Here is a 15074-nt window from a genome sequence, read left to right as displayed (position 1 = left end):
CCAAAGAGCAAAATCCCCAAAACATTTGTAAAATGAACATACTGTATATCTAGGGATATGAAAAGATACAGTGGAGTAAAAGTATGCAGGACATATAAAGTCTCTCTCCGATTGTCTTTACCTGTCCTGTTAGATCCAGCAGAAAAGGCAAGCTACAGACCTCTATTTAGTCATCTGGCAAAACCCAGGAAAAGAGCTTTTCTCTCATGGTGACTTGAGGGGCCACAACACTGGTGGCCCTTCATACAGCTTTTATGTCCTGGTTTTTCCATCAGAGTTGGAATATATGACGGAGCCTGTAGAATGGTTCTCATGATGGTGGGGGAAAGATATTTTTTTAAATCTTGTTACTGTTTAAAGATTTATTGAGGTGTTATTTTTCTTTTGGGATCTGCCAATTGCCACTCAGATCCATTTCATTAGACGGGTAGCCATCAAAATTGAAATTAAACTTAAAAAATAAAATAAAGCAGGTTGAAACGAACTGAATTTCATGTTGTTGTTGAAAAACATGATAGGTCAAATGTGGATTTATGTTTGTCTAGTTTATGTCTAATTAAAATACCCAGATTTTTTTTTTGGAAATATCTCAAAGCTAGATGTTGGAAGAATTGCTAGAAAATAAAAAAAATATGACATCTATTACGACTGTTTTTTCTTGTCTCGCAACTCATTTCTTTGAATTGTCGATGTTCAACCTCTTTTAAAAAGTCTGGAAACTGAAATTGCCAGGTTAAGAACTTGACTATTATAACACTACAATTTGAATTTTAGCTATGTCAACAGGCCTAAAAGTAAAAATGCATGGTGGGATAGGTTTATCTATCTTTCCACCAGTCTGGATTATGAAGCAAGTGTTGAAGAATATATATAGACCTTTATTATTACAGTCAAAGACCATCAATATATTAATAATAATTTTTTAAAAACCAAGAAGAAACCAGGAAAACAGAACATCCAAGTTTCAGATTCTTAGAATCTAGACATTTTAGTATCTCTTTGATCATAGTAGCAGATTCTTGGGTGATAAATGTAGTCCTTGACTTACAACAGTTCATTGTACTGTACTGTACTGTATATTCACTTTGGACAGCTGCAATTATGCAACTGTGGTCAATTCTCACCAGATCTAGTGCAATGCACTCTGTAAAGGACAATCCTTGAAGTCTATTCGGAAACTTCAGTTGATGCAAAGCAGGGAAGTGGAAGCAGACTTTGGTACCCTGATGGATGGCCCATATTGCACCTCAGCCCTGCAAATTTCACTGGCCATCTATCTGTTTCCAAATACAGTTCAAGGTGTAACTTATGGCCTGCAAAGTCCTTAATGGCATAGGTCCAGGCTCTCTGATTAACTGAATTGTCCCACTAGGACAGGGATCAGGTGTGAGCATTGCTCCACATCCTTCTGCAAAAACCTGATGCCCTGGCTCTGCCAATTAGCCTGGGAACCAAATGAGGGCCTTCCACAGTGGAGGTGGTGCTGGATTGATGGCAGACTCCACCTCCACTCCTCTGTCTGCTCTCCATCCACCCACGCATCCATCCCTTTGGTTGTTATGGATCAACACCAGCAATTATTGTGGGCGCAATTGGCAAAAACAAGTGCAAGACCATATTGGTTGGAAGTATGCAGAAGAGGTCTTCATTCTGCAGTGGAAGACAATGGGTAAGAGGATGATGAATATTCTTGTTGTGTTGCTTGTTTATTTTATTGTTTTAGTTCTGTTTACTCCTGCCATTTTCATCCTTTTTATTATTATAAGCCAGGTAGAATAGCACCATTGCAAGATAGGCAGCAAATTAATTTAACAAATAAAGAAACTAAATCCTAAGTTCAAACCTCACTGAGGAAACCAATTAGGAACATTAAAAATAATAATAATGACCCTCGAGAATAGGTAAAAAATATGATTTTCTTTACTAAGACACGTTACAGACCAAGGGCAAAAAAAGATGGTACAAAGTAAATAATGAAACACATATCTAAAACAACCCCCAGTAATTGAACATTTGAATCAGGAATAAACCAGACAGGTTATAGTAACAAATGCAGGCCGTGGAACTTTTACTCTGGGTCGCTTCCTCTGTAACAGAGGATTAGCAAGCATGCTGATTCAACATTTCGATAACATGTACTACAGCCAAGATCATGAATGACAGAAACAGCTTTGATACAAAGTGGCACCCCCATCTGCATGATCTTCATGGGAGTCTGCTGAGACCTTCTGCGTTATGCCTGTCCAGCTCAGTGCAAGGAGGAATCTGAATCTAATTTCAACAGTGATACAGTAACTGAGCTGTGAAGGTGTGTCCAAAACCTGAGCAGGTTTGGGTCAATTCCACCGTTGACTGACTGGCAATCAGCAGACTTAAAGTAACAATAGGCCAAAAGACTTAACAGGGGTGTGCAAAATGGAATACATGTCTGGTGTCTGTAACTCTAGCAAAATTATTTTTTAAAAAATCATAGGTACGCTTCTTATTTTTTTTTCTTTTTAAAAACAGAAACCACTTTTCCTCCCCCGCCCTCGGTTAAGAATTCTGGTTATTTATAGAAGGGATCGTTTTTTTGTTGCTATGAAACACAATAAGATTAAAATCTGTGCTGGGTGCACAGAAAAAAAAAGGGAGATTTATTGTAACTGTATGTGATACGCTGCAAATTTAAATGTCTTGTCGAAAGAAAACGAAGAAAAGGAGTCAGCGGGGTTAGGGATTGTTGTGTTTTCCTGCATGTGCTCCCATTCTCTGTGGATCTTGAGAAGGATAATGTATGGGGCCTGGAGCCCTCATGAAAGGAGGTGGAGGTCCCATTGCATGAAACATGTGTGGCCCAAAACCTGCAAGAGAAAAAAAAAGATTATCTATGCACGATTCATTTCCCATGTAAAAGCAAGGGGATTTTTTGCAAATAAAGGAAGGTTCAACAGCTCCTCTGGAATGTACAAGAATGATTGGATTATGAGCTTTCCTATTTTTTAATTTACTAGCTACTGTATTTTTACTTCTACTTTTATCATTTATCCGAGTCTCCGGAGAGGGGCGGCATACTAACTAACTAACTAACTAACTAACTAACTAACTAACTAACTAACTAACTAACTAACTCAATCAATCAATCAATCAATCAATCATTACTTCAAGCGTATATTACCTGAAGATTTTTGCATGGTTTATAATTCAAATTCGAAACAAAATTCATTTCCAAAGGATCACCAATACTGTATATATTTTTTTAAAGAATTACGGTGGCAATTATATACAGGCAGTCCTCAACTTGCAACCACAATTGAGCCCCAAATAACTAAGGGGGACATCGGTTAAGTGAGTTTTGCCCATTTTATGACCTTTCTTGCCACGTCCGTTAAGTGAAGCACTGCAGTTTTTAAGCTAGTAACGTGTTCATTAAGTGAATCTGACTTTGTTTTGTCAGAAGGTGGCAAAAGGTGATGACACGACCAGGGACACTGCAACCATCATATCTATGAATCAGTTGCCAAGCATTTGAATTTTGATCACGTGACCACAGGGATGCTGCAACTGTTATAACTGCGAAAAAATTGTCACCAATGTTTTTTTCCTCCCAGTGCTGCTGAAAGTTTCAACAGTCGCTAAACAAATGGTTTGTAAATCAAAGACCATCTGACCAATTTTTCCGACATATGGCAAAGTCGGAAAAATTGTCTAGGAAAAGATATAATTTAGATGGCTTGTTTTCTTATCCCCTGAGCTTTGTTTTGCAAAGGCTGGAAATGAAAACAAAGTAAAAGCTTGCTGAAATAACAAAGGGGTTTTATGTGATTATTATTATTATTATTTATTAAATTTGTATGCTTCCCCTCTCTGTAGACTTGGGGCGATTCACAGCAATAGTAAAAACAATGTACAATACAAATCTAATATTTAAAAATCTAAAAACCCATAATTTAAAAAGACACACAAATTCGAACAAATAAATAAAATAAATAAATAAATAATACCATCCCATCCTTTTGAACAATTTCTGAAGACGTTCAGACAATAGAATATACCAGTGATGGCGAACCTTTTTCCCTTCAGGTGCCGAAAGTGTGCGTGCATGAACTATCGCACATGCTTGAGGGCCCACACACTGAGTGCAATGCCCCTCCCACATGTCCCAGCGCCTGCACATGCGCCCCCCACACACGTTTTGGCTTCCCATCCCAAAACAGCAGTGGCAGAGGGGAAAAACCTCCCATCCCCAAATGGAGCTGGGGGAGGGGGGAAAGCCTTGCGTGCCCGGACAGCAATGGGGGTGGAATCTCCAGAGATCTGGGAAGGCAAGGACCACAGCAAGTGAGGAGAAAGCATGAGATTGTCTGACTCGAAAATCAGCTGGGCAGCGGGAAGCGCTCGCACATGCAGTGGAGCTGAGCTGGTCAACGGCTCATGTGCCCGCAGAGAGGGCTCCGCGTGTCCTTTGTGGCACATGTGCCAGAGGTTCGCCATCACAGAAATGTACTATTCTATTCCTTTAAAGCAGTGTTTCCCAACCTTGGCAACTTGAAGATATTTGGACTTCAACTCCCAGAATTCCCCAGCCAGCAAACGCTGGCTGAGAAACTCTGGGAGTTGAAGTCCAGATATCTTCAAGTTGCCAAGGTTGGGAAACACTGCTTTAAAGAACAGTAATCAAGCATCAGCTTCTTTGGGATCGGAATTAATAATTACCTGGTGGTGGCGGCGGTGCAATGCCAGGTGGTGGCGGAAGGGCAATGTTTACAACAGCTGGAGGGCCACTGGGTGATAGGTTGAAATAGTTTGCAGAAGACGCTTCCTCTTCTGCTGCAGGAGGAGGTGGAAGAGCTGCAGGGCACAAGATTTCAGTCAGTTGTAAAACTTTTTTCCAGTGACCACGGTACCCACCCCGTCAGAACAAATTACGGTAGGTCAAGAAAGCATCATTTAACGGTTTTCACAACGATGTCTTCATTCCACCAGAACAGAACAGCAGTAGCTCAGAGTTGAACGGTGGAATTATTGCTAGTCTCTGAGCTTTGGATGTTTCAATATCCTGCTACCCTAAGAGGCATGGTGGCAGAGTGGTTAGACTGCAGTACTGCAGGATACTCCTGCTGACTGCCGGCTGACTGCAATTTGGCAGTTCAAATCTCACCAGGCTCAAGGCTTACTCAGCCTTCCATCCTTCCCAGGTGGGTAAAATGAGGACCGACCTAGGAGCAAGATGCTGATTCTGTAAAACAGCTTAGAGAGGGCTGTAAAGCACTGTGAAGTCTATTGCTATTGCTACTACGTAGCATCATCAATGTGACTAAATGTGGGGTTTCTTATCTGTTTATAGGTAGTTTGCCCTGCCAGCAAACCGCACGCTCACAGCAATGATGCTCTCTAGTGGTGTAAGGAAATATCAGTAAACAAACAACCAAGCTTGGAGAGCATCAAGAATCTCACAATATCTTCAGTATTTACTAGGGATTCAACATGGATTGGGAGATGCTGTAAAGCCATACAGTCACTCCCTCATCCCAGATTACTTCATAGACCTGTTTATGAAAAGCCCATATTTGGAATAAACAAAACACATATCTTTTGAACGGTTTCAGAATCACTAAAATAAATAAAAATATTGAGGCATCAAAAGCACTTGAATATAACCCTAGCTCTTTATCCTTCCAAGAACTAAATTAGCAGGCTTCAAATAATAACCAAGGCTTTCATTCAGACTTATTCTAATTTTTTATTTAACTGCCAATCAAACAACACACAAGATGTTCTATTTGCTTCATTCCCTTTTGGGAATATAACTGCCTTTTGAGGTTAGATTTTAAAAAAATCAAATACCTCTGTATTTTTCCTTTGCTAAGGCTGTCATAATGGCTTTGGTAAAAGACAATTGCCTTACCTCCAGGTAAACCAGGAACTGGTTCCAGTTTTAGACCAGATTCTGTAGTCCCTTCTCGTTCCTTTTCTTTCCCCCTGGCAGCTTGAGATCTGAAATCCAGGGAAAGATGCCAAAATTATGATCAATTGGTAAGTTAACAAATAATGAACTTCAAAGTTAACAATTATACTAGATGAAAGAGTAGTAGAAAAATGTGTATTGCTTTCACTCACTACTCACTCACCTGCCCCACTTCACATTAAGCCTGCGGCCGTTCACAATGAGTTTGTTGAAAGATTTTTCTGCTGCTACTTCTGCAGCTTGTCGGGTAGCAAACTGGATAAATGCACACTGCTGCCTCTGGACCACTGTTATTGTCCGAATCTCACCAAACTGATAGAAGTGATTCCTGAAGGGGAAACATTCTGTTACTGTAATACACGGTCATACACATACCTATGTCACACAAAACTGAATTGATTTTTATAGCCAGCAAAGAAAGTTTGCCTCTAAATTGTTCACTAATTAATTATATATAATTAATGCTATTTAAAACTCTGTGTGTGTTTTTTTGTAGATGTTCACGTGTATAGGTATGTAGGTCTTGGTGTATTCGGGTCTTTCCTCGTATAAGATTGATAGAATCTTGGCAACGTTTCGACGAGGTCCCACTCATCATCTTTAATTAATGAAAGAACTAAATTAATTTCCAAGACCGAACACTGCAACAAAAGAATAATTATGGAAGCCATTGAAATAGAGAAACACCCCCAAAACATGAATAAACGTGACCATACCTCCCACCTACCAGACATCTGGAAACTAGCTCTAATAAACAAACGAATCCCAGCCATGAAAATTGACACCGAACCCAGAACAACACAGGACGCCGCTACCAATCACCCTCACAAGACCCAAACCCACACCCACCCCACAGACATAATACAACCGCCACCCAGAAGCCAAACCACGGCAGCATCTCCAATTGCTGCACCTCCCTCCAACATCCACACAAAACAAACTGACACACACCATAAACACATAGCCAGACCACAAACTCAGAGCCAAACCAAAACCCAGAATGTTACATCACAGACATACATTACAAAACAGCTGAGTAGTCTGCATGCATCAACTGCAACAACTACTCAGGATATCACTTCAATCTGCAAACATCAACTGCATCAACTACTCAAGGTGTTAACCCATCAGCTAATCAAGATGTTACAACACAGGCAAACAACCCGTTTGCAGCTTTTGAACCAGCACTCCACAGACCCCACCATTATTGATAGAGGGACAGCAGCTCAGACCAAGTTTTGTTTGCCCTAACACAAATCCGAAAGCACCAGCCTGAAAGTGATGAGTGGAACCTTGTCAAAACGTCACCAAGATTCTATCAATCTTACATGGGAAGACCCGAAGATGCCAAGCCCTACACACACACACACAAACCACACACACACACGTATGTGTATGAATATGTAAAGCAATTGATTAATAAAACAGTATTGCATGTTGATGAATCGAAAGAATACTTTGTAATTTGCTAATATTGCCAAAGAATCATTAGTCAACAGTATAGTAAGATGCTGGTAACACTTTAACTGCTATTCTATTAAAAACCTTCATTTGGCATCTCTTCTCATTGCCACTGTTGGATTGTATTATTTCAGAGCAACAAGACACATAAACATGATAAATATCTTCTCCAAAAACAACATTCTATCCTGATTCAGAGATGTACCAGTTTATTATGCAGAGAAGTCTCAGGGTGAGATAAAGAGTTTGTTCCCTCAGTTTAAGCATGAGAACTCAATTAAAAAATAATAGATGTCAAATGTACATAAAAACTAAAAACAAAGCCTTGAGAAGCAAATTGTGGATGCAGATATCTATTGCTTTCCATACATTTTTGACCAAATCTGGAAAAATCACTTATGATTGACAATCTCGAAGAAAGAGTTATAACACTGACAAGAAATGAAGCCAGCAATGGAGACATACCTAAGATCAGACTCAGTGATAGTATCGCCTAGACCACCGACATACAGGGTTGTAATGGTCTTGTCATCAGGGGGGTCTAGTCGAGGCATTGTAGATGCTCTCTTGAGGAGCTTGTCAGCCACAGGATCATTTATGCCATAGTAGCGGTCTTTAATGTTCTGATCTGCAAGAGGATCATCCGGATCTGTAGGTTTTTCATGTCTAAAGGGTCAAAACCAACATTGTACGATATGATTAAGAGGTGTTCAATTCACTTGATTCATCTAGCCGTTTAAACTATGGCATTAAATTGGCAATGTAACATCCAGAGAACTTAAAAAGAAGCTAGATTATTAATAACATAATATGCAAATATTGGAAACTTTATAATATGCAATTATTGGACATTTTCTAAAAGCACCATTTCTGGAATTTCAATTTCACCAACAGTTTCTCATTCAGCAGAGTCAATTACTTATCTAAAGATTACAACTATTGTCTCAACAGTAATAGCCTGAGAGCCACTGGAATGATTTTTTCCATAGAAGCAAGAAAACCCAGATTCTATTAGACCCTTAGTCCACAGACTCTTTTGCAAGAGATTGTTGAGTGAAAATTAAAAGAGAATGTTCCCTTTGGCTGCTAATTGAATAGAATAGAAATCCAATAAACAATGTTTCTATTTTGGTATTTCTGGATTTGTTGAGGCATAACATTATTTTCTTTTGGGTAACTGCCTAAACTCTTGAAACCTTCCTTCCTTATCCATCCATCCAATTTTGTTACCCACTTGTCAGGCAACTTAAAATTGTAAAATTAATACATTTCTGCAGTAGGCTATACCTGTAAGGACACTCTTCTCCCCTTTTACACTCTCCTTTCACCCAAAATGAACAAATATGAGGGCGATTGCGCTTGTAGTAAGGTGTGGTCCGAGCCAATTTTAGCAGCATGTCACTGGTAGATGTTGCCTTTCCAAGAGCACCAACAGGTCGAGTGCCATCTGAATTCATGATCTAGAAAAGCGGACAGATATGGGTGGTTATTTATTTTATTCAACTTATATGCCATCCCTCTCGTGGTTTAATGGGTGTACATTATACAGTAATAGCAAGAAGGTTCATGTCCAAATATTGGGCTCATTTAATTTATTACTCCACCAAAAATAAAATCATTTCTTCACCTCTCTTTCCATATTTTGGGTGTAATATTCTTTATTAACATCAGACTTGGGCATATCATCTTTAAGTGAGAGTCCAGCATCACGAACCTGAATAGGTAAACCTAATATTGAGGAACAAAACACACAATTATTCATATTCATATTAGCAACTATTGCAGAGTCCCTATAGTTACATGATTGTGATTCCTAAGCATTTTGGCAGAAAACTGGAAGTTGCCCACATATGAGATTCTCACTTAAGGATGATCCTCATTTAATATCAGCACTGCACTGCTGGAACTGCTGCCACTAACAGCACATAAGTTTTTCAACTTAGGATTGTGCTGCTTAACAATAGAGTTTCTGGTCACAATGAGCATTGTTAATTGAGGGATATTTATTAAGTCATCACATGAATTTCCTTTATCAATTTTTTTTACAAAATTATTTATCCTCTCTGCGACATTGAGACTGTAGCTATATTCCAGTTCTCTTAACTCACGTTCAGCTACGCTGGGGCTGTGCAATTCTTCAGGTTCAAATATTAAAAAGATGCTAAACATGGGTATAGCAGTACAGATAGTCCTCGATTTACAACAGTTCACTTAATGACCACATCTAATCTACAACAGCTCTGAAAAAAAATTACTCATGACCGTTGCAACATCATGTGATTTACATTTGGTTGCTTGACAACCAACTCACATTTAAGACGGTTGAAGTGTCCTGAGGTCATGTGACCACCTTTTGCAACTTTCTGACAAGCAAAGTCAATGGGGAAGCCATTGACTACCATGTTACTAATTTAACTGCAGTGTTTCACTTCACGAATGGGGCAAGAAAAGTTGTAACATGGGGCAAAACTCACTTAGTTAATTTTTCACTTAGCAACATAAAGTTTGGGCTCAATTATGGTTGTAAGTTGAGGACCAGCTGTACATCATTCCAAAACACACATAAATATCTATGGTGTTAAGAAAGAAATGCCTTAAGATGTAATAACCATTAAAAAAAATGGTCAATCTTTGGAGCAGACAGGATTACCGTACAAAGTAACGGTACTCCCAGTTGGGCAAACTGGGAAGAAACAAAACTGATTTATCTGATCTACAATTACTATTCACACAGATGTCCCTAAAAATATTCAACCTAAATCATTTTCTAACAGCCCTTCAAAATTAATTATAATACCTCAAAGAGAAAAAGAATAGCGAGACCAAAATATTAAAAAGAATTGTACGTGAATATATTACATAATATATTTTTCTGGATCTTGCACCCTTTCTTGGTGGGATAAAGTTGGGAGAAAAACATTAAAGGTACCTTTTCTGATTTCGGTCAGAGCTTCCAGTATTGATTTATTCAAAACAGTAGAACAGGGATTGACTTTACCTACTCATTTATATGACAAACTATTTATTTATTTTTATTATTAAGCACTATCAGTAATGTCTGCCCTTTCAAGAAGGAGAATGCCAGACTAATTTCTCCAAACTGATAAATTAGTGCTATTTAGATAATCTTGTAGAACTTCAGTATACAGACTCGGATCTCCAGCAACAGCAGTTCATTGTTAGTGTACTGGAATAATAATGTGCTAATTTTATGTTCATAGATTTAATATAAAATGATAACTACAAACCATATTCCAAGTCCAGAAGGCAAGTCTGGCAAACATTCTTCAGCTTGCTGCATGTTTGGCACACTTCAGTCTTCTTAAAACGCATACGGACACCAGGGCACCAACGAAAAACCGTGAACGGCCTGGCACAGATCTGAAACAATTATTACATTAATGTACATCACCCTAGCCAAAATACATTTTAATGCATTTTTTATTTAAAATATTTCTATCATGCCTATATTTTATGCAATTTTAGCTGGCTGACATATTGCACATCCAAATAAATTCTTACATTAAGTCAGTATCTCAATTTAGGCATACGCACATATATCTAGTTTTCCATTATTAAAGGGATGGATATATACCGTGTTCTGATAAAATTTGTTTTGAGATTCAGTCTTAAATTGTTGAAATAAAAATTAAAAGATAAACATTGAAAGTAATACCATCTTTCCTAAAAAGAACATATATTATTCAAAGATTGGAAGATTCTGGATATGTTGTTTTGTTTTTTTAATCACATAGACATTTCACTGCCTAAAGTACCCTTATAGTTAAAATGCTGACCTTTAGAACCAAGATATTTAAATTTAAAGAAAAACAACTAATTTAATAACACTAACGAACCAGATTTACACATCCAAATTAATCCAAATTAATCAAATGTGCTTAGGATTCACATAATATTCTACGTTCAAGGAAATATTGTTAGTTTAAGATGATGGCTAGATTTATACAATTTCCTAAGTAACAGCGAAACTACAAATAAATAGTTTGGGCAGCATAGAAGTTGAATGAATAAATAAATTTACACAACCACAACCTACTTTTGTGAGCCATTTTTACAATTAAATAAGTCTTTTTTTTCCAAATGAAAAACCTACCTTGCATTCTTTTCCATATTTTTCTTTGGTCTAAAATACAGGTAAGAAAACATATATTACAATAGATAATTATCCCAATACAATGTATTTCAAAAATCAAGATTTGTTTGTTCATCAATATCAAAGAAGTTCATTTGTATTTTGTACAACTTCCATCTGTCAGATGGAAAAACAGAAGACAATTAACACGTCGCCTATCACTACTAAAATCAAAATATAACATATAAGATATCTTCACTCTTCATCTTCTAAGAGTCTAGATATCGTAGTCCTATCAGAAATCTATTCCTTGATCTCCATGAAATTTTAGCTTGTCATCTGCTTCAAAGTTGGTGCTAACCTTTAATGTGCCAAAAAGGATACATATATACATACAAATAAATCTTGTCATTAATGTACGAGGGTTATCTGGAAAGTAAGGTTACAAGGCACGTAACTCTCAGGTGGAATCTTCGCTGGGGAAGTTGGTATTACTATTGTGTCAGCGGAAGGGAACGAGCAGTGCCAGTGGTCAGTAGATCATCGACTGGCATTGTGATGAAGATTAGAGATGAGTATCCTCATTCTGTTTCCCTCCAAGTGAAAAGTGTGCGCTGTAATACACTACCTGAATGCTAAGGGCAAGAACGCTGCTGCAATGGGTGCCCAAGATGCTTATTGAAGCTCACAAAATCGACAGTCAGTACCGCCTGAGAATTTCTTAACCGTTTCAAGATTGAAGGCAAAACTTTTCTCAACTGTATAGTGCCATGAGATGAAACTTGGGCTTATCACCATACTCGAGAGAGCAAACGTCAATCAATGCAGTGGTGCCATACCCATTCTCCTTCAGCCAAAAAATTCAAAAGTCAGCAATCAGCAAGAAAAATCTTCGGCACCCATCACACACAAATTGATGGATCTACTGACCACGGCACTGCTTATTCGCTTCTGCTAGCTTCCCGCTACACGATAATAATTCCAACTTCCCCATGAACATTTTTCACGAGAGCCTTGTAATCTTATTTTTCGGATAACCCTCGGACTTGAAAAGAGTACTCATCCATGGTGAGTATATAGATCTTTTGCCAGGTTACATGAAGAACTATGAATTAATAATAATAATAATAATAATAATAATAATAATAATAATAATAATAATAATGAGATCATAAGCCTGAAAAAGTGGTCGAAAATGAGCAAGCAAAACTACTGTGGGACTTCTGACTTCAGACTGACCGAATTCTGAAGCATAACACACCAGACATCCTGATTGTGGAGAAAAAGAAAGTATGGATCATCGACATCGCAATCCCAGGGGACAGCAGAATCGAGGAGAAGCGGCTAGAGAAATTAGTGAAATACGAAGATCTAAAAATCGAGCTGCAACGACTCTGGCATAAGCCAGTGAAAGTGGTCCCAGTGGAACACTGGGTGCAGTGCCAAAGGATCTCAGCAGACATTTGAAAACCATTGGAATTGACAAAATCTCCATCTGTCAATTGCAAAAGGCCGCTTTACTGGGATCGGCAAACATAATTCGCCACTACATCACGCAGTCCTAGGTGCTTGGGAAGCGCCCGACTGGTGATGAAATGCGAAATCCAGCATAGTGATCTCATTTGCTGTGTTGTATTGATATAATAATAATAATAATAATAATAATAATAATAATAATAATAATAATAATTTAGATTTGTATGCCGCCCCTCTCTGCAGACTCGGGGTGGCTCACAACAATAATAATAACTGTGATAATGCAACAAATCTAATATTTAAAAGAAAGCATCTAAAAAACCATCATTTAAAAAACCATACAACGCTAGCATACCATAAAACTATATAAGCCTAGGGGAGATGTCTCAATTCCCCCATGGCTGTCGATATAGGTGGGTCTTAAGCAATTTACGAATGACAAGGAGGGTGGGGGCAAGTTCTGATCTCTGGGGGTAGTTGATTCCAGAGGGCCAGGGCCACCACAAAGAAGGCTCTTCCCCTAGGTCCTGCCAGGCGACATTGTTTAGTTGACAGGACCAGAAGGCCAACTCTGTGGGACCTTATCGGCCGCTGGGATTCGTGCGAAATGAAGTTCTAGTTTGCTTTATTCTTTATCATGTGTTTTAAGTATTATTCCCTTACAAGCAAACATACCATTCGGATATAGGGGTTTTCTCCAAGGCAGGTCTGGCACAAAATAGGGAAATCCTACAGAGAAAAAAAGTTATTATTAAAAGTAATAATTCCAAGACCAAGTTAACAGCATACCTCTTTCACTACCCTGTTGTAAACCAAAAGGAATAGATTAAAAAAACAAAGAAAAAAGACAAGGACACAACTCTTCCAATGACACACTGTTGAACAGCTACAGGATCTCAAGGAACCAAATACTCAAAACTAAAAGAAAGGGAAGCCAAACGCGATTCATTCCTCCGGGAAAACTGATCAAGGTACAGGGCCGCCCCGGGCCTTCCGTTTGATCCGGGGAGGAAGCTAGCCTTGCTCCAGGCACCCCTCGGCTTCTCTATCCTCCCGCAGGAAGCTCAGATCAGGCAGCAGCCCCGGTCTCGGCGCGCTTCCCAATATCCCTTCTGGAGCAACGGATCGGAAGCCTCTTCGGCCACGAAGCACGAAGGTGTCAACGGACCGCCCGATCCGGAACCGCCCTCTCCCTCCTACCAAAGCCAAGGCACCCAACCCCAAAGGACAATATTGTTTACCGCATCCTCCCAGTTCTGCCGATTGTACGTGTTGGATCCCAGAGACGTCGCCATTTTATTGTGCTTAAAGTAGTACTGTATATTAAAAAAGGGGGTCCGGAAGTAGGCGCTCTGCACTCCGGAAGTACTTTTCCATAGTCGGTGTTCTTGACCAATGGCTGTACGGGGGCGGTTTTTTTTAATGCCCTATTAGATTGGGTTGCTCTCTTTTTGACCGGTTGAAGCGGAAGCGCCTCCCCTGGGCTTGTCCCCAGATCTGACCTCCAAGCGCGGGCTGACTTAACTGCTAGCGTGAGCGAAGAGGAGGCGAATTAATTAATTAATTAATTTGTTTATTTATTTATAGTTAGTTACTTAGCTAGCTAGTTAGTTAGTTACACTATACACAATGAAGGTGATAGACGATATATTCGTAGTAAAATATATCAGAGAAAGAACTAACTATAGCTTAGTTGCAGACTAAGAGTCTTGGAGGTGGGGGGGGGGGGAGAATCACAATGGACATTTAAAATAACCGATGATTTTTTCAGTACCGTTGACAACTGCATTGACTACTCTTAAATGCAGCGTCGTATATCAGGATGAATCCTAGCTCGGCTTCAAAGCATCGCCTATTCCGCAGGTATTACTTGCAATTCAGCTATTATGTAGAACAGTGTTTCCCAACCTTTTTTGAGCCGCGGCACATTATTCACATTTTCAAAATCCTGGGGAACATTGAGGGGGGGGGGGCAAAAAAGTTTGGACAAAAAAAATCTCTCTTTCTCCCTCTCGCTCTATTTCTCTCTCCCTCCCTCTTTCTCTCCCTCCCTCTTTCTATCTCTCCATCCCTTTCTTTCTCCCTTCCTCTCTCTTT

The 15074-nt window shown here is 39.0% G+C and overlaps 1 protein-coding gene across 1 annotated transcript; it reads right to left on the bottom strand.

The window, feature by feature from the left end:
- Positions 1-1898: 1898 nt before the first annotated feature.
- Positions 1899-14374, bottom strand: RBM22 (RNA binding motif protein 22). Its single transcript, XM_070739059.1, has 11 exons — positions 14219-14374; positions 13653-13706; positions 11523-11552; positions 10657-10789; positions 9036-9136; positions 8696-8868; positions 7874-8074; positions 6111-6275; positions 5888-5976; positions 4696-4830; positions 1899-2843 (listed from the first exon to the last, which is right to left on the bottom strand). Exons 1-11 carry the CDS (start codon positions 14270-14272, stop codon positions 2713-2715), a joined length of 1266 nt encoding a protein of 421 aa, XP_070595160.1. The 5' UTR covers positions 14273-14374; the 3' UTR covers positions 1899-2712.
- Positions 14375-15074: the final 700 nt, after the last annotated feature.

Source organism: Erythrolamprus reginae, chromosome 2 (assembly GCF_031021105.1).
Source record: "Erythrolamprus reginae isolate rEryReg1 chromosome 2, rEryReg1.hap1, whole genome shotgun sequence".
Taxonomy (NCBI): Eukaryota; Metazoa; Chordata; class Lepidosauria; order Squamata; family Dipsadidae; genus Erythrolamprus; species Erythrolamprus reginae.
This window is presented reverse-complemented; position numbering and strand designations above follow the sequence as displayed.